This window comes from Culex quinquefasciatus, chromosome 3 (genome assembly GCF_015732765.1).
Source record: "Culex quinquefasciatus strain JHB chromosome 3, VPISU_Cqui_1.0_pri_paternal, whole genome shotgun sequence".
NCBI classification, from domain to species: domain Eukaryota; kingdom Metazoa; phylum Arthropoda; class Insecta; order Diptera; family Culicidae; genus Culex; species Culex quinquefasciatus.
This window is the reverse complement of record NC_051863.1, coordinates 28999629-29020156: the sequence shown is the minus strand read 5'-3', so window position 1 is coordinate 29020156 and position 20528 is coordinate 28999629. Positions and strand designations below refer to the sequence as shown.

Here is a 20528-nt window from a genome sequence, read left to right as displayed (position 1 = left end):
TCGAGGCCAAGCTACCGAAACCGTTCTGGGCTGAGGCGGTGAATGCTGCAGTTTACCTCATGAACCGATCGCCAACCAGCGGTCACAGTCTCACACCGGAGGAGATGTGGAGCGGAAAGAAACCGGATCTCTCTCACGTTCGCGTGTTCGGAACGAAGGCGATGGTGCAAGTGCCGAAAGTCAAGCGCAAGAAGTGGGATTCAAAGTCTCGTGAGTGTGTGCTGATTGGTTTTGAAGAGGACACGAAGGGGTACCGCCTGTACGACCTCGCGAGCAAGACTTTCCTGAAGAGTCGCGAAGTGACTTTCATCAACGAAGGCTTGGGCGAGAAAGCGGCTGTCACGAAGAAGAAACCGGAGGTAATTTCCCTTGACTTCGGTACAACTCCGAAGGTTGATGCCGCGCAGCAGCCTGGACTGGTTCCGCCGGAACCGGATGCCGTTGAGGAGGAGCAGCCTCTCGATGTTGATGATGTCCTCGAAGACGACGGCCACGAAGAGCCTGTGGTGGATGCTGCGGTCCCTGGGCCTAGGACCGATGCTGTGGTCGATGACCAAGTAGCTAGCAGTAGTTCGACCATGACCAACGTGCTCCCTCCGCAAAACATTTCCAAACCACCCGGGTCAGGGGTGTTGGGGCGCAGCGGTCGGGAGCACATCCTTCCAGGCAAGTACAAAGACTTTATCGTTTCTGGCAAAGGTCTACCCGTGTCCACCATTTCTCAGGCACTCGAGGACGATTCGAGCGACTCCAGCGAATACGATGATGCCGACGATGTTGAGTTTGGAGGGCTAGCAACTGGCCACCGAGACGATCCACTTGCGGAGCCGCGGACCTACGCGGAGGCGATGGCGTCGCCGGACGCGGAGCGCTGGAAGCAAGCGATGGTCGACGAGCTTGAGTCGATCAAGGCCAACGAGACGTGGACTCTCGTCGACCTGCCTCCGGGTCGGAAAGCTGTTGGCTCGAAATGGGTCTACAAAATCAAGCGGGACGCGGATGGTCGCGTGTTGCGGTTCAAGGCACGGTTGGTTGCACAAGGATTCAGCCAACAATACGGGACCGACTACGACGAGGTGTTCGCGCCGGTGGTGCGACAAACGACCTTTCGCGCGCTGATGGCTGTTGCTGCGAAGAAACGCATGACCGTGAAGCAGTACGACATCAAGACCGCCTTCCTGTACGGCGATCTTGAGGAGGAGATTTACATGCGTCAGCCACGCGGATTCGAAGGCGCCAAAGGCAAGGTGTGCAAGCTGAAGAAGAGCCTGTACGGACTGAAGCAGGCGGCGCGGTCCTGGAATCAGAAGCTTCACGATGCCTTGAAGCGGCAAGGATTCGAGCGATGTGTGGCGGACACGTGCCTGTACCGCAAGCGACGAGCTGGACGTTGGTGCTATGTTCTTGTGTACGTGGACGACTTGATTGTTGCGAGCGAAGATCCGAAGATGATCGAGGCCTTGGCCGGAGCGCTGCAGCAAAACTTCGAGATGAGCGTTCTGGGAGACATCCGGTTCTACCTCGGCATGGAGATCGAGAAGAACGCACACGGTGATTACTTCCTGAGCCAACGGAAGTACATCGGAGAAGTCGTCGAGTCGAGCGGACTTGCGGACGCGAAGGTGTCCACTGTTCCGCTGGATCCGGGGTACATCAAGCGCGAGTCGGAGGAGGAGCCTCTTCCGGACAACAAGGAGTACCAGAAGTTGGTTGGGAAGTTGCTGTACATTGCCGTCAACACGAGGCCGGACATCTCGGCGGCGGTGTCCATCTTGAGCCGCAAGACCAGCAGGCCAACGCAGGACGACTGGAACGAGCTGAAGCGGGTCGTGAGGTATCTGAAAGGAACCAAAGATTACCGATTGCGACTGAGCCAGAACGGAACCGACAGCGGGATCGTTGGATTCTGCGACGCCGACTGGGCGGAGAACCGAGAGGACAGGAAATCCAACAGCGGGTTCGTGTTCAAGGTCAACGGTGGAACGGTGAGCTGGGCATGCAGGAAGCAGTGCTGTGTCTCGCTATCAACCGCCGAGGCCGAGTTTGTATCGCTTTCCGAAGCGGTGCAGGAGGCGCTGTGGCTGAAGGTGCTTCTGCGAGAGTTGAACGACGAGCAGCAAGTCGTTATCCAGGAAGACAACCAAAGCTGCCTGAAGATGTTGTCTGCCGAGAAGTTCAGCAACAGGACGAAGCACATTGCCACGCGATTCCACTTCACGAAGGACCAGATCGAGAAGGGGGAGGTAAGCTGCGTTTACTGTCCAACGGAGGACATGGTGGCGGACCTTCTCACGAAGCCACTAGCCAGGATCAGGACGGAGAAGCTGGCTGGGATGATCGGCTTGACCGCAGCAGTCTAGGAGGAGTGTTGAGTTGAAGACTGCGCGCAATCAAGTAGGCACTGTGTGCCGGCAGCTTGGTTATAATTATTAGTTGAATAAACTTACTACCGATTGGACGTGTTTTCTAATTCCACTGCGTTTCTCATTACTCTAACAAGAAATACATATAGTTGGACATAGGGCGTCCAATTTTCCCGGGTTTTGAATTTCCCGGGAAACGGGAAAAATATTTTTGGAATCCCGGGAAATTTTTGAAACAGTTATAAAATCTATGTTTTCATTATATTTGTTATTTTTTAAAAGCTTACTATAATAGAATTAGCTCAATAATATTATTTGGTGATAATCTACATTTCAACCTAAACTAGAACGACAGTTTTTAAATAACTTAAATTAAATTAAAAATTGATCTTTTTTGTTCTGAACTACAATTTTGTATCCAATGAGGTAATTTTAATAAGTATTTTTAATAAATATTTTATAAATAGAGCAATTCTCTACCAAAACCGGAAATGGATTTTATTTGTATTTTTTTATTTGGCTCAAACTTTGTGGGGGCCTTCCCTATGACCAAATAAGCTATTTTGTGTCATTGGTTCACCCATACAAGTCTCCATACAATTCTGGCAGCTGTCCATACAAAAATGGTATGTAAATATTCAAACAGCTGTAACTTTTGAGTGAATTTTCTGATCAATTTGGTGTCTTCGGCAAAGTTGTAGGTATTGTTGAGGACTTTTGAGAAAAAAATAGGTACACGGAAAAAAAATTGCAGATTTTTTAATCAACTTTTTTTCACTTAAACTCAATTTCCCAAAATACGTATTTTTTTTATTTTCGAGATTTTTTGATATGTTTTAGGGGACAAAAATCCGCAACTTTTGAGCTATAGAAAAACATGGTCAAAAAATCTGACGCCAAGTTATGATTTTTTTTTTAAATAGTGATTTTTGGAAAAAATCGAAAAAAATAGAAAAAATAAAAATGGTCGAAATCGGCCGATTTCGTAGAGAGTTGCTCAATAGACTTATTATGTATATATTTTTAACTGACTAGAAAAACTTGCAAAATTTCTTTAAAAATGTCAAAAAGCAAGAAGCGAAAAAATAAAATGATATCAGTCAATGTAAAATTTTAAATAATTTTTGAATTTGATGTATCATAAAAATCATATTTTACAAATAATCTATAACATAATATGATCTACTGGGAAAATCGGGACTACAGTCTGAATAGGTATAGGAGATTTTTAAGCAATAAATTTCGAAATTGGTATACTAATTGTTTTGTTTTGTTCCTGTTTTAACCGAAGTCGTTCAAAACATTATGCAAAAAATGGCTTAAATAGCTGTCTAGATTCATTATAATTGTCTTGATTTGACCAAGGTTCTATTGATTGAAGGAAAATAATTTAAAATGACATATTTTTTAACAAATTCAAAATCATAAATATACGTAAATATAATACCCAGTCTTTTAAAATGTAAAATAAATTGATAAAATTTAAAGCACTAGGCATTTTGCAGACCTGTAAACTAAAATTTTAGCTATATTCCCTGATATATCTCAGCCGCGATGGATCAGTTTTTGGAGCTACTTTGCCGTCGGTTCAAGGCTATCACCAACACATGCATAACAAGGTGTTGCCAGTTTTGTTTATCAATTTATTTCAATATTTCATTGAAATTGATTGAAATTTTTTAATTTAATATTTTGAATTGAATTTCTTTACTGTAATTATTTGAATGAAATCTAAGCTTTAAAAAGCACATGATTAACAGAAACAATGAAAATATGTTTTTTAAACGATAAAAATGCAAATTGATGCTGGAGATTTAGATGATTGTTAGGACCTATCGCAAAGTATCCCAAAATTTAAACTGATGTTGATTTATTTTTTTTTTTTTTTTTTTTTTTTTTTTTTTTTGGGAGGGTGATCCAGCCGCACATCGTTGATGTCGAAACCTCTAAACTGGGCCCTCGTCCTGTCACGTCCGTCAGTAGTCTTGTCGTACATTACAACTAGAATCAGATCTGCCAATGAATTAGTACACTTCGACCAAATAAACACTGACGCTGTATGGATCTGACTCTAGAATAAATGCACAGTTGTGTGTTATTCATAAGTCCAAAATGTTCAATTATTCATATAAGTCCAAATATTCATTTGCGGATAACTACCTAACTTGAATTGAATACAAGATTTAAAGCAACCTATCCGAAAGCTACTCTTATCTCAAATCCCCGACATTTTAATTATTAACCAAAAAAAAAACGTTTCTTTTAAAACCTGTCTGGCTTCTTTTAAAAAAAACAAAAAAATAAAAAATAACAGTTGATATTTTACAAGTCGTGAATTGAAAAAAAGACGACCATTTGTTCATCAGAATTCCAGTAGATCCTCGATTCGCAACAATGGTCGATACAATCATAATCCGACAACCGTTAGTTCAACAGATCAACGAATTTAGTCCGATATCATTTCACTATTGATTGATCGAGACTCTATGGAAATTTTGACAAATCAGGATGGTTTTTTTGCTACTTGAATGAAAATCACCGATTCTGATAGAATTACTAAATTCACTGTTACTAATTTTGTCCCTAAATAACTAAAGGCAAAGTATAAAAAGTTGATATTTATAGTTAAAATCCTAAATTCTACAAACACTATTTTTTTAAACCCGCATCCTAACCTGACACCCACATTAAGATAGGGAAAAATCACATATGTAGCGGTTCATTGTACAAATGTGATATTTCCACTATCAGAGAACCTCCTTGTCTCGATGACAGCTTACCGGCCATCGATTAAGCCCTGAGACTACGCCAAAGTGGGTTCTCGCAGCATGAAGTGGTGTCCATGTGTAAAAATGGAAGCTTCAGCAATATACTGAACACTTCGATTTTAATTCCACATCGAATCAAATCATACTCTTTGCCAAACAAGCATCAAACCTATGACACTCATTATGACAAAGCCCAGGGATGTTGATTTATTTTTTTATTAATATCATTATCACCAATTTAGCCGCATATATTTTTAATTTTTGCTTCAAAAAATGCAAACTGGCTACCCTGTTGGAATTGAAGGGGAAACGATTGAAAAACCTAAAGGGTCTAGTTCATTAAATCGTCAGCTGTCACCGTGACAGGAGCTGTCAATATCGCTTACGAATGGTTTTTGAAAAAGTCGTATGAATTAAATTTAAAAAAATCTTGAGTTAGTTTTAAAAAGATCCTAAGCGCTAGTTGTAAACAAATCAATTTTTCGGTCAGTTCTCTATCAATTTACAAATTATAAATAAAAAATACTTTGAATTATCATCTGCACGTCTTTAAAATGCTCTTTATTGGAAAACAAACAAAATTTGGTTTGGTTCAGAAAAAAAATCAAATATGTGTTGGAGATCGTTATGGCTTTTAAGACGTATTTCTAACTAATCAGTGAAATATACATATGGAAAATATATTTTTGCAAGTTTTATCTGATTTTTGTATATTTATCTATATATAATTTTTCGTTATAATCGTTATACCTGGATTTTTTCACAATTGGCAGCGTTGGTTATAATAAATTACACTTTTAAATTTACCGTGTCAATCATGTTAGAAACACAATTAAACCAGCTAGAAAAATAAAAATCTTCGAACAAAAAATAAGCATAAGAGGTTAATGCGATGTTAACATTATGAATTTATGATTTGAGACATATAGCCGGGGTGACTTTGATAGGTTTGATATTTTTCCGCAAAATGAAGAGTAAAAATTGAACACGTACGGAATGGTATGGAATCATACTGACCGTGGTAGAGAAGTGCTCAAAGTACCTCATGAAGAACTTTTCATGAAATTTTGAAAAGTTTTAAAAGTTAGTTAACTATAACTAAGAAAATGTTGATAAATAGCATTATTTTCATCTTCTCAACGTGTCATGATTTTTTCAATGAACATGATTTTGAATCGTAAAACGGAATGCATTTTCGGATTTTTCGGACAATCTTCTACTAGGAAAAGGTAAAATAAGTAATATAAATATTATTAAATATTATTTGTAATTGAAACATAATTTTAAAAAAATCTCATAATTCAAAGGCATTTCCAGTAAAACAAATTTCATATGAAATGTGAAAACTTTTGATTCATTCTTTAAATTCAGTTATACATGTAATATAAATCCATAATTTAATAAACAAAACTAGTTTCAACGAATTTCAGGCAAAGTTCTGAATTTTTTACAATATTACCTAAAATTTATATGTATTATATTAAAAAGCTTATAAACATAATTAACTAAGTATTGACATAAATGATTTTCTTAAAAATTATATCAGCAACCTAAGTGATGGTAAGTTCGAAATAAAAATAATGTTTGAAAACCTCAAATCTGCTTTTAACAAGACAAACTAGGACAACAAAGATTTTTTTTTAAATTTTACATTGTTTTTAAAGTGCAACATGTAGTTAAACTTTTTGTCAAGCAACTGTAAAGTTTAACATGACAGATGAGAAAGTTTCACACCAAGTTACAAGCTATAATTTTCCTTTAAAATTTCTTGATTGTTTTTATTATTATTTGAACATAAGCTCTGCGTAAAATTTAGAACCTTTTTTCATTGTAACTTGTTATGTATCTGTGTCATTAATTTAATTTTAAGATAAGGTGTTTTATTGCGAGTAATAACGGGTTGTCTTCAGGAAGGTGCTGTGTCCTATCCCTCGCCTAGACCAGACCAAAATCCATGATAAAACTGACAGACCAAATCTGTCAGACCAAGACTGTCAGACCAAAGAGCAAAAAGTAAACAATCTTGGTCTTCGATTTAGGTGCACACAAATCAAGAAAAGAAAATTTGAAAAAGAATTTTATTTTTCCAATTCAGTGACTGGGTTTGGACTGCAAAATTGAATGTATACGTCAGAAAATGATAAAACAGTGCGGCGTCCTGTACACCGACAATTAAATAAGCAGTTAAAAGCCTTATTCTTCCATTTTAATTTTAGATCGCGTTTTCGGTTTACACCTGAAAAATCTTGAAATTATTTATACGGATTTGTGATTCCTCTCTTTCCATCATTCCCTTGGTTGTCTTTTATGTTCTAATGCTTGAACAATTAGGTCGTAAGAATATGCAAATTGTAAATAGGACAGAGACCTGCTAAAGATGCGTGAGTTTCCATTTAATATGATTAAAACACGTTTTCAAATTCAAATCCATTGTTTCATCATAATTGTTTAATTTCTGAAAAGAAATTTTCCAAATTATAATCGTGGATAGGCCCCTTGGTTTATCAAACCGAGTTTTTGTAAGTGTGCGTGTTGCCGCCGCACGCCGCAATTCGAGTTGTCCAAATTTCAACCAATCAGAGTGTGGGTCCAAAATAGGTTCAGCGATGTCTCCAAAATACATTCAATAAGTCCAAAAAGCATCCAAAAAATGTTTTACTTGAAATGCTTATTAAAATGGAATGGTTAAATTATTTTAAATTTTCATTAGTACACTTTGTTAAGCATAAATTAAGGCACAAAACAATCCTGAAACGAGTCAAATAAGTTAGACCGTTCCTGAGAACTATGCGAAATATGTTGACGCTTTGCATAGTAGGTCCAAAATAGGGCCATATACCCTATTCAACTTGTCATTTATTTTCACAACCAAATCTTAATTTGCAAATTTTTTTTTTTTAAATTTTGGGAATTGCCGGGACAAATTATTAAAAATCCCGGGATTCGGGAATTCCCGATTTTGGGAAAATCCCGGGAATTCTGTCCCGGGAATTCCCGGGATGGACGCACTAGTTGGACAATTTTCGAATTTCGTTGGGGTGGTCCCATACACTTTTCCCTTGATAATTAGACATTTTCAAATGAAGATATCTCGATGTTAAAGAAAAATACCCCTGGGATTTTTTTAGCGTTTATAGTGCTAGATCTCCTCTTTTGAATGCAACCTGGCGCTTAAAATTTGGCCTGCGCCGTTTCGAGATAGGGGAACAGCATTAAATTCTAGCGTGCCTCTAATGTTGTCATATCAGCACTTTGTGACTAGGAAGACCTATTGTATAGCAAGAGGATTACAAATAAGAGTTATAAACTGCTAACTGGGATGATTAGGGACTAATGAGGTGAATAGGGACCCACGGGACAATTATGCGTATAGAAACACAAAAAAACGGTCGAAAAATTTCAGTCGCGTTTTTCTCAGTTGTACTTTTTGCCTTCCTCACCTTACTGAGGAAAGGCTATAAAATCACTCGAAAACTGAACTTCTCAATTAGACCTCCTAGACCCACCTTCATGTATACCTATCGACTCAGAATCGAATTCTGAGCAAATGTCTGTGTGTGTGTTTAGGGATGTGGGTCTGTGCACCAAAAAATATGCACTCGATTATCTCAGCACTAACTTAACCGATTTGGACCGTTTTGGTCTCATTCGATTCGTCTTGGGGTCCCATGAAGTTTCGTAAAGTACTTCAAAAGTTATGCTAAAAAAACGATTTTGACTAAAGTCCGGAAGATTGTAAAAAGGGTGGTTTTTGTAGGAAACCCATACGAAAATGCTGGAATTTGTATGACCCATTCTCACCCCCCAGACCCAATGCATAGAATATACAATATACCTAGGGTTAGTGAAATTTCACGATTTCGCGGACAGCGTGAAATCCGCGAAATTTGGCTTTTTCCGCGAAATCCCGTGAAATTTTATGTTTGTGTGGATTTGTAAAAATATTTCTTAAAATAATTTATCAGACTCAAATAGGAATAAAAATAATCTTATAAATTATTGTAGGATTAAGCAAATGAATACCCTGGTTCAATTACTAATACAGGGTTAGTAATTTTTGACGATTTCGTTGACGGCGAGAAATTCGTGAAATTTATCAATTTCCTCAAATCATTTTTTTAAATAACAACATAATAATTATATCATCCATAAAGACTGTTTAAGTAAATTTTATTAGTTTTCAATTGAAAAGCATAATATGTACCATTCGAAAAATTGTTCAGTTGCTTTTAGAAACTAACTAAATTTAGTAATATCTTCGTTCGCTGCAATAAAAAATTTACTGCTATGTTATTTGAAACAAAAAAAAAATAAAATGAATAAAAATGAAGAGTATTTCTTTAAAACTTTTAAAAATGTTTCAGATTTTTTCTGAGTCCTAACGATATTTGCTTATTTGGGTGGATGATTCCCGTGAAAGTAAAAAAAAATACTACTTTTTATGTTTTCTGTTCTCATTTTCAATAATAATGTTGAATTTGTTACAGATTACATTATTTTTGCCTTTTGATTTTAAAATTAGTTTTTGATAAGTGAGATGAAAACTTTAAAAAATATTTTTTATGTGCTAAAGTGTCTTTCTACGAATACTTGTCCCATGTCATTTTTGGACGATTCTGACTTTTTATCATTTTTAAGCTTAATTTTACGTATATTTTCAGAAAAACACATAACATCTAATACTTTGTTCAGAAAATCTTTGAAAACAACACCAACTCTGTTTGTCCCATCGTTGAACTTCTACGCATAAATGTCCCACCAAGTATTTTTTTTATCACGAAATCATGAGTTTTAAGAAGCATTTCATCTTGTGTACCTCTTTAGCTGTAAGAGGATTACAAATAAGGGTGATAAAATGTTAACCGGGATGATTAGGGACATACATACAGGGCGAATAGGGACCCACAGGACAATTATGCGTAGAAACACAGAAATCGATCGAAAAATTTCAATCGCGTTTTTCTCAGTTGCCCTTTTTTGAACATGGGACAATTATGCTTAGAACAACAGTAAATGTCGCCGAAAATTCAAATTATTTTACTCTTTTTGGCTGGACAAGATTGTTAAATCTTGCTTTGATATGAAATTTAATAAAATGTAAAATGATAAAACAGAAGCAAATGCGCGAAAAAAAAAATTAGCAGTGAAGCAATTCTGAAAATAAGCATACGCATGCCCTACATTTTGATTCAAAAAATATATTGAGCTCATCCTTAAAACAGGTTGAAACTTTTTTGAAAATTTGGAGGATTTTTTTGTCACGTTCAAATTTAGTGTAGATTTTTTAGTTTATCGAAGAATAACATATAATTACGTAAAAAAAAGTAGTTTTCGTGATTTAAACATAAGATTTTCAGAGTTATTTTAACTTTTTTCACGTTCCGCGAAATTTGCGTGAAATTCGGTGTTTTGAAATTGAGGTCCCCGTGAAATTTGCAATTTTCGAGCGTGAAAAATCACTAAGCCTGAATATACCTATTATATGCCCAATGATGACTGTATTTAAAACAGGGACGCTTTCTTTTTAAGTCACTTCAAGAACGAAACGCCCAAACCGTTGAGTACACTTGGTTATCTTTACGCGTAAAGATATATATATATTTTATTACAAAGTCTTTTGCATTGAATTACAGTAACAAAAGAACACAGTACAGATTTGATTTGATTTAGTTTTTTTTATTTGTTGTCTTAAAAATTCCCACGAATTCACTAGCGTGCTTGTAGTATTAGTTTTTTTTTTTTTGTTTTAGATCGCCAAAGAGCGATGCAGTTAGCTAGTAGAGTGTTTAGAGCTTATTTTTTTCTTTTCATTCGTTTCCTACATAAGGTTGTAGTCTAACTAGTATTTGGCGGCGCAGTGTTAAAGTTTTCATGTTTTTTTTTTTTCAAAAAAGCATTTTTGGTGTACGGTGTGAGATGATGTGAAGAACATGAAATATGTGAGTTTATAAAAGGGTGGGTCTCGCTATAGCGTTAAGTTACCTATTTTGAAGTATAAGTACATAATATTGGAAAAGTGTAGACATTCTCGCTTAGCAGTTATTAGTAGTCTGTTTGAGAGTTCATGTGAAACGGGTTCGGCTACTATATTTTGTTTGAAACAGTTTAGTACAACAACTTTCTCAATGCTCGCGGTATAAATATTTCGGTATAATCGGTCTCTAAAATGTTCACTTGAATATATTGCAAAGTTTCATTGTTCTTAATTTAACCACCATCAATGCCTAGTTTTACTTTGTGTTTTTGTTTAGTACTTGGTAAAACCTGTTTGTTGTATTCTACTCTACTCGACAACTAGTAAAAACGTTTAGTTTAAGAGTTTTAACCCGCTTGGCTGTCATATTTTCTTTTCTTTTTGGTTTTACAATTTATGATGGTAATTTTTACTCGAATAGTTTTATTTAACTGCTTTCCATAGGTCGTGCATCATTGAGAATGTGCCAAAGAAGGCGGAAAATCTATTTTAAAATTAATTTTTGGTCAAGTGACTAGCTTCTAGCAGTTTTATTTTCATTTTTTTATTTTAAAAGAAACACATAAATAAATAGTAAAAAATTGGTTACAGATCGATTACTTATGAGATACAAAAACAAGTTCCTTAAACACTACAAATCTCTCGAATTGTGTACGCTTTTGAGTCAACGTTTCAAACCTGATTATGTGAACTGGGTTCTGGGAATCCCAACCGGAAAGGTGCGTTTACAAACATTCCAAACCACTTTGGTGAGGGCTTTTTTTTTCTTTTGCTGTCTTAAAGTGTTACAAAGATTGCGCGTGGTATTTGATTCTTTTTTTTTATAAAACTAACGAGTAAGATGCTGTGGGTAAATTTAAATGTAGGGCAAATGTAAAATTTTACCTCTTGTTATGCCGGTGCCTCTCTATCTCTCTGTCTGCTGAATGATATTGTCGCGATTGGCTTTACAAATATGAATGAGTTTGTATAATTTTGGGAAAGAATAAAATTTGGCTGTTTTGAGAGTCTTCTAATGTATAATCGAATGGTCGTGGTTAAAAGTCGAAGAAAGGGCAAATCCGATCGTTTTTTTTTTCTAAGTGGTTCGTGTAACTCAAACTTGGTTCGAGCAAAGGAGGGAGAACGGGGGGGAAGGTGGGGGCAAACTTAATCGTACCGGGTCGGACGGCAGAGAGTGAATACGAACAGTATCGCAAACAGTAGCTCGGCTGCCTGAAGAGATAACATTAAGGCACATAGGATATATTCGAGGCGTAATCGGTGTAATTGATAAAACAGGAGATAACTGACACCCATCGCGCAAGGAATCGTCAGGAAAACTGAAAGGATAACTTGCCAGCCTGGAACGAGAGAAGAAATTACGGTTTTAGACGTTGGTTTTTTTGTTTCGAGTTTTCGTAAACACATTTTTTTTTATATTCTTCTTGATTCTTCTATCGCCCAATCAATTTGAGCATGAGCATGGTTGACTGCCAATGAGCTGCTCCGTTATTGACGGATCAGCTGAAGTTACACAATGAACCAACAGATGATTAGTGGGAGCTAATCATCCTCACTGTATAACCCCTGAAGATCTCTGCTTCAAGTCAATACCGGCGCCCCCCCAAGGAGATGCAGTTCAACAAAGGTAGGAATGTTAGTCCGATAGTTGAAGTTGCAGACTCATCAGACACAGAGTTTGTCGCTCTATACCTGTTGACACCGCATGAGACCGTTGAATCCACAGCATCTCCTTCAAGCATCACAGGAAGTGGGGGAATTGTGTTAGTAGGGGAAGGAAAGGGAAGGTCAGGATTCATCTTGGTAGATGATATGACCAGAATGTGAACCATAATCGTTGCCTTCTGAGCTACGACGCTATGAGAAGGACCTATCATTCGCGTATTTTTTTTTTTACTTCTTACCGCCGGCGTGCCATCCGAGCAACGATGCTTTAGGATGGGCTTTCAAAACGAAATGAAATTTGAATTAACGCATTATTCGGTAACGTACAATTTAAAGGATGAGAAGGACTTAATTATATACTCAATCCCGTTATTTTTACTTCTTACCGTCGTCGTGCCATCCGAGCCACGATGCTAAAGGAAGGGCTTTCAAAACAAAATGAAATTTTTAGCAACGTATTATTCGTTATCATATAAACCTCAAATAGTGCTGATACACCGAACTGTGACAATCGATTTAATGAAATTCTTCGCGCATGACTTCTTTGCATCAAACTTCACCACGAATTTACCCAGTCCGGACCGCGAACAACCGGCTCAACAACAGAAAGAAAATATATACACGACGAAACGAAGCCTTCGATCAATAAATTCAAGAATTTTCTAGCACTTTCTCGCGGATTCTCGCGCGTCGATTCTGCAACCGATCTCCCCCACGAACACCACGCGACTCTCTATCGCCCAATCAATTTGCCACTAAAAACTTTTGTTTTACGAAAACACTACATTGCTTGTTTTATTCAAAAGAAGAGTATTTGGCATATTCTACCTACCTACCTTTTGAATTTTTAGGTTTTTCAGGTTTATTGTAACTTTTTTTAAATCTTTTTCTACATTTTCTCATTTAGAATAATACAGTCATCCCACATATTCGGAACACCCACAAATTCGGAACACTTTTGTGGTAATTTGTCAACAACATGCAAAATGCAGCTTTTCTGTCGACCCTCCTATTTTTAGGACCTTCATTTGGACATTCTCTTGCTATTTCAAGGGTAAAAGTAGCACTTTTTGAATAAAAAACTTCTTTTCAAGACTATTTTATCCAGAGCAGCAAAATACTGCCTCCAAATTGCTTGTTTCATAATTGTGGAATGTTATTGTGCCTTCCACAATTGTGGAACACCTGATTTTCACTGATATTTTTACAAATAAAGTTATCAGACCATTCATAAAACATAACTAAGCATGAGTTTCGTTCGTGTTAGTGCCTGAAGTCATTATTTTGTAAAAATTATGTACTCATGGAGAGAAGCAAAGTTTGTTTACATCCGTAAGAAAAAAGTGTTCCGAATTTGTGGATTTCAAGGGTCAAAGTTTTTCTTTGAAAACTTGGTATAAAAGTTAAAATTTGCAGTTGTTCGATACAGCATTCGAAAGATCGCAAGAAAAGCTTTCAAATGAAGGTAAAAGCGAATCATTAAGTTCAATCATTGATTTACTATGATTTTTTGAACATTGGCCGATCTGTAAACTGTTCCGAATATGAGGGATGGCTGTACTATTTCCATTAAAATTGTAAAAAAAAGTGCGTTAGTGCTTAGCCTGGGACATTAAAAACATTACTAAATATATTTATTTTTGCTTAAAATATAGGAAATGTTGTTAAAAAAACGTTATTTTATCCACCTTAAGGTGGTTGGTGCCTTCCTCGCATTCATGTTGTATTTTAGGTGGTATTTTTTTCATTTGTTTTTTTTTTTTTAATTATTCATTTTACTTGAACAGCAATTTTCCATTCTTTTTTTACCAACTTTTCAAAATAAAGGTGAAAAGTCTCATGAGTTATATTTCAGTAAAAAGTTCGTGTAAATCTTTGTCGAGACAAAATGATGCAGCAACATAATTAATACAGATTTTTTTGCAGAAGAGACGCAGACACTGCTTAAGCGATGTGGCAACCGGGCGATACGCATGCAAGGGGGTGTGGCTGCCAATCCCCCGCGTGGCAAAAAGTTAAAAAAGCTTAAAGACCCGGCCTTTGAGGTTATGCAAAAATCACCCTTTTTTGTAGCTACAAAAAACCTTTTTCTTGGCATAACTTTTTAAATACTTTACTAAACAGAATAAAATTTAATAGGGTCTAAGGGGACCCGAAAACGAACAGAATAAGGCGGATCCGGCCAAAATCGGTACAGCCAGTTCTGAGATAATCGTGTGGAAAAAAAATCATGTCTACACACATCCCCACAGACATTTGTTCAGAATTTGATTCTGAGTCGATAGGTATACGTGAAGGTATATCTAGGAGTCGTATTTAAGAAGTTCATTTTTCGAGTGATTTTATAGCCTTACTTCAGTGAGGTGAGGAAGGCAAAAACTCACTCATAGTTGACCCCTGAAAAAACTTACAATTGAAACAAGTGAAACAAGTCAAACTTCCATTTTCTTTTAGTTCTTCTTTTCAAGTTCTTCTTTTCAATGCTTTGTTTTCTGATCAGTAGTGCGGTGCCTGTGGGGACGCGCAGTCCTGTTTTTTCGTGTTACTTTCCGTCGCTTTTGTGTCGCTGTTCGAGTGCATGGGGTGATTGGTCATTATAATTAAATAATAGCATCATTAGTGTGGTGCTTTTCGGGACGCGCAGTTCTGTTTTTTTACCTTCTTTTTATTTCATTGTTTTTTTTTACTCGCGTTCGTTGGCCGATGAGTTTTTTTGTGTTGTTCTCTTTGTAAAGTTTCTATAAAAACGTACCTTTTTTTTAGACTAGCAAGTCGTTTTGCTGGATTAAGTCCTTTCCATATCATCGATGATCGGAAGGCACGCCGTCGAATATGTTTAAAGGCTTATGTTATAAAATCATTTTATTAAATGAAGCCCTTCCTACATCACCGTTGATCGGAAGGCACGCCGACGGAGAATTTCTGGAGAATCGCGGTCGAATTAATACTATATTTAAATCCCTAGATAGCTATCTTTCCGCAGCCGGCTGCCTAAGATTTTTAAAATTTCAACCGATAAACAAATTGCTTATGGTCGCATCACCTACCACAGTGAATCCTGACCTCATACCCATCTTACTAACACCTCAAAACTCATGTGATACTTTGTCGGAGACGCAGCCGATTTAGCGGTCCCATCACTCAAGTATCAGACTAACATTCCCATCCACTTCCCCGTGTTTTACCACTGGTCGTGGCCGGCGTCGGTATTGATCAGCACGATAGGGACCTTTGAAAATTGCGAAGGGGTGATGATTGGTTCCTACTTTTCATCTGTGGTCCACGGAGCAATGTTTGGGGGTCCTGGTCAATAACGAAGTAGCAGCTACGGGTAGACACCAATGCTATGCTATGCTAGTTCTTCTTTTCAATGCTTTTTGAAGATTAAAATTGGTTGAATAATTGATTTTTGGTAATTTTTTATATCGAAGCGGTGTGGTTTGTAGAGGGCTGAATTAGCCTGTCCTATAGCACTCTTGCTCGGAAGGCATGCCAGTACACTCCAGTGGTCTTTTTGCCTTCTTTACCTTACTGAGGAAAGGCTATAAAATCACTCGAAAAATTAACTTTTTAATTAGACCTCCTAGACCTACCATCATTTATACATATCGACTCAGAATCACCAGAATCAATCCCAAATTTTGTGTTACGTAATAAAAGAACGCTCCCCTCGGCATTACCATTTGGTTTTCAAACCTCTATTAAGGGCATCTCCACCGCAGGGACCTAATTGCGTTGCTAATTTGGCACCCGCGGTACTTGTGTGAGAGCTAGTTTAGGTTCGAATTTATCCGTGTTCATCCGAATCTAAACAAAACTCAGGTTAGCTCCGGGATCTACCGGGAGCAAATCGTCTGACGGATGGTTTTTTTTTTCAAGCAAAACAATGTAATTAGGCCAATGTGAGTTTGTAAACAAAGAGTTTACCCTGCTCACGTCAGTAAATGTTTACATTAGGAGTGATGATTGATTTTTCGGTTTCAATTCTTCGAGTTTGGAGATATTTTCCCTCCTGTGCTGCAAGTTACGTATGTAAAATTACTTTTGACAATCTGGGACGATGCAGTTTAGTTTTTTAGGTCAGATTGGGGCTGTGTTTGATAAATTTTGGTCAACGCATTGTCGATCAACGACATTCGATTAAGTAAAAAGCAAAATTCCAGCAAAACATTTTAAATAAGCCAATGCGGATTTGAAAACATGCAATCCTGATCTTCTATTCCTAAATTCTTAAATTCTTATATTCTTAAATTCTTAAATTCTTAAATTCTTAAATTCTTAAATTCCTAACTTCTTAAATTCTTAAACTCTCAAATTTTTAATTTCTTCAATTTTCGAATTCCTGATTTTGAATTCAACTTTTTTTTTTAATTTTTGATAAAAATAGTGTTTTTGAATGTTAGAATTTTGGGTTTTTCGTAAATTTGTATTTTCGAATTTTTTAATTTCAGAGTTTTAAGCTTTTGGAATTTCGACTTATAATTTATGATTTTTTTTTAAATTGTTGAGCTCTTGAATTTATAAATACTTTAATATAAAAATTATTATTAAATTCTGCATATTTTTTATTTTGAATGGAAATTTAAGATTTTTTATTATTGAGTTTTTCAATCAGAAAATAGATATTTGTATGATAATTGTCAATTTTTTTTCACTCTGGTTTACTTCATTTCGATCCCGTCCGTGTGGATCAATTGGACAGCGCACTGGACTTACAATCCAGAGGTTACTGGTTGGTGGCCGACAGCTTTAAAGACAACTTCTTTTTTACTCCATTTCGACCAAAAAACTATATCTGTCCTTTTAATTTCAAAATTCTGCATTTTGAGATTCGGCGGTGATTTTCAATATTATTATATCGAATACAAGATTATTAAAACGTTTGTGATTTTCAGTCGCATTCAAAAAGGAAAATTCCAATTCTTCGATTTTTTTTCATCAGAACATATTGCAAACAAGCGCCGCGCGAAGAAACGTCAAACGCCACTTTTCGTTTTTGTAACTTTTTAGTTGCGTACCGCTTAAAAAAAATCTTTTCGTGGCCCTTTCGCTGACCGTTTCTTGGGCGTTTTTTTTTTCATATGGTGTTTTGCGTATCAGCCTTTAGTTACGGTACAACGATTCAACATATTTTTAAATTAAATGAAAAAAATAATAATAAAAAAACGTATTCGTAATTTTATTTTACTCCCCACTGACGTGAGCAAGATACACCCTTTGTTTACAAACTCAAATTGGCCCAATTACATGTATATTTAAATTTTAATACATAATTTAAAAATGTTCAAATCGGTTAAGTTATTTTTAAATTTTGAACATTCATGTTTAAATTTTCTGTGATGGTTTGCTTATATTAAGCATAGGTGGCTGATTATTTTTTATTTAAAAATACAAAAAATGATAAACTCCAAAAATTTTCAATAAAATAAAATCGTTTTGAACCAAATTACTCATTTCTTTAATATTCAGGAAAATTTGATAATTAAAATAAATGCATCTTCAACCAAAACAAATACAAATAATTCAAAAAATCGCTGAAAAATTTAGGCACCGGCAGCTCTTGGCTACTCGACGGATCCCCAATGAACTTTTTCTTCGCTGAATGAACTCGAAGGCTAATTTAGCTTTAGCCTTGCTACCCGCGGTGCGAAAGTTGGGGAGAAAACATGTCGGTAGTAAATCGGATGAACTCTTTAAAAAATTTGAAAATTATATTTTATTGATGTAAGCAAACAATTAGGACATATAATACAATTGAAAGCTCGTTCTATCATACTAGAACATACCTAGTTTCATTGATTTTGATCAACAAAACGGCTGAAATTGGAAAATGAATAAATTAGATCCCCGCGGTGGGCTTGATTCAGTAGCCAAATTAGCTCCTAGCGGTGCGGAAACGTGTATTAGCTACGGAGCAAAGCTAAAACTGGGGATCCAACCGATAGGTTTGCCACGCAATTAGATCTCTGCGGTGGAGATGCCCTAAAAGTTTCATAAAACCTAATTGAAAGCCATTCGGCATTTATTTTCACCAGGTTTTATGTCCGAGGCATAAAACCTTATTAGAACATAAGAATTAGCTTTTGCTTATTGGTTGCGGTGAATGTCCAAATAAACTAATCAAAAACCTTAATCTAGGGGTTTTGTTCTAAAAGGTGCTTTCAAACTATTGTGTTTCATATGTTTATAGGACCTTATTAAAAAAAACTCTAGACATGTTGTTTGTCCCTAGCGCAGCCAGTCTATCGAGGGCATCCTGCAAATTGCCTTAGGTTGATTAACGTTAAAGCGGCCAGACCAACTGCGTAAAGTTAACCGCAAAGATGATTCGTTGAATTGGATTGAGTTTGAGCACGAATGTTCAAACAACAACACATTTTTGAACCTACACGGAAGGAAGAAACGTGCGGATCCCCTGCTTACGTTACAGGAATTAAAATTGTTGTTTCAGTAAAAAAAACAAAAAAAAAAACAAATTAATTACATTGAAATAAATCTGCTCAATTTCCGTAATCATTAGGCTGCTTTCTCGATTGTCTCACGCGTAAACCTTTCCCCCAAACCCCGAGCATGGTAGACAATAATGTAATATTTAGCGTACTTTGCATGTTTTGTCGCCCACTTCCTTCTGGCCGTGACAACGGCGCGCGGCGCGTTCTGTTGTGTGTTGGTTTATAAATATACACATAAAACAGACTCTCCTCCTCCCCCTTCTCTTACTGCCTTGGCTTGGCCCACACAACCCAGGGGGACACGAGGCTAGGCTTTCTCCTTTCCCTAGGAGGGGAAGTTGGGTATAATTTGTCGCGGGACAAGGGAGGACACTACTCACCGTGGTCGCTGAGGCTGCCCTTGCGCCCCAATATGATTCGGATCGTCTCCAACACGATGAGCGCCAAAAGGAGGCACGTCTCCCGCATCAGGATATGTTCCGGATACTTGAGGTTGACCGCCTTCAGGGTGTGCATGCCCAGCTCACACATGGCAAACATCCCGAAATAGAAAGAGTTTAGATAGAGGAGAATTTCGTACGTCAGGCTAGGATTGCCCATGGCGGTGGCTAGTTGGCGCCCGTCAGCCGCGCTCCGGCCACTGGAGACTGCTGCTAGGTGAGACTCCTAGTTAGCGGGTCGGGGATCAGCAGCAGCAAACCCCGATTCTGCGGCGGCAGCAGCTTCCAGCGACGACGGCAGTCCGTGGTGGGCAGCACATCGATATTGGTCCGCGTCTGACCTACGCCGCAGGATACTGTAAACAAGCGGAAGGGGAACCGGATCGGCAAAGCGGTTATTGTACAGGAAACGCGGCCAATTTTAGGCTCATTTTGAGGATTTTAAACAATTTTTCCTCAGAACTGAAAAATTACTTGCCTAGTTTTTTAAGGAAAATGTTTATTTTTAGAACTGTATCAATCTTGTTCTAAAAGAACGAGTTGACGTGAAGTACTAGATTTGACAGCTGACATTTGGAGAAAGAACACGGTCTGATGAAAATAATCAAAATTACCTATTTTTTTCAAGTTTGGAGATCGAACCGAATTTACTTATTTTTCAAGGCAGTCGTCACAGAGTAAGACAGAGTCACTACTCTGTGCAGTCGTGATTATTATTACACTCAACCCCCGGTGGTTGGTCACTTTTTCGTTTGACACTTTTTTAGTTTGTACCCCGTTGGTTGGTCAAAGTCAAACTAAAAGGTGACGAACTGTCACTTTTTACACGGCGCTCACGCACACTATCAAAACAAACGTTTGAT

General features: G+C 37.2%; 1 protein-coding gene across 1 annotated transcript; it reads right to left on the bottom strand.

Moving 5' to 3' along the window:
- Positions 1–10801: 10801 nt before the first annotated feature.
- Positions 10802–20137, bottom strand: LOC6038159 (transmembrane protein 216). Its single transcript, XM_038259565.1, has 2 exons — positions 19606–20137; positions 10802–12448 (listed from the first exon to the last, which is right to left on the bottom strand). The coding sequence occupies exons 1-2, from the start codon at positions 19823–19825 to the stop codon at positions 12255–12257; spliced, it is 414 nt and encodes a 137-aa protein (XP_038115493.1). The 5' UTR covers positions 19826–20137; the 3' UTR covers positions 10802–12254.
- Between the last annotated feature and the right edge of the window lie 391 nt (positions 20138–20528).

Coding starts and splice junctions, on each gene's coding strand:
- LOC6038159 (XM_038259565.1), bottom strand. CDS start 19,825: ATGGGCAATCCTAGCCTGACGTACGAAATTCTCCTCTATCTAAACTCT. Junction 12,449..19,605: donor GGGCAGCCTCAGCGACCACG/GTGAGTAGTGTC, acceptor CTCTCGTTCCAG/GCTGGCAAGTTATCCTTTCA.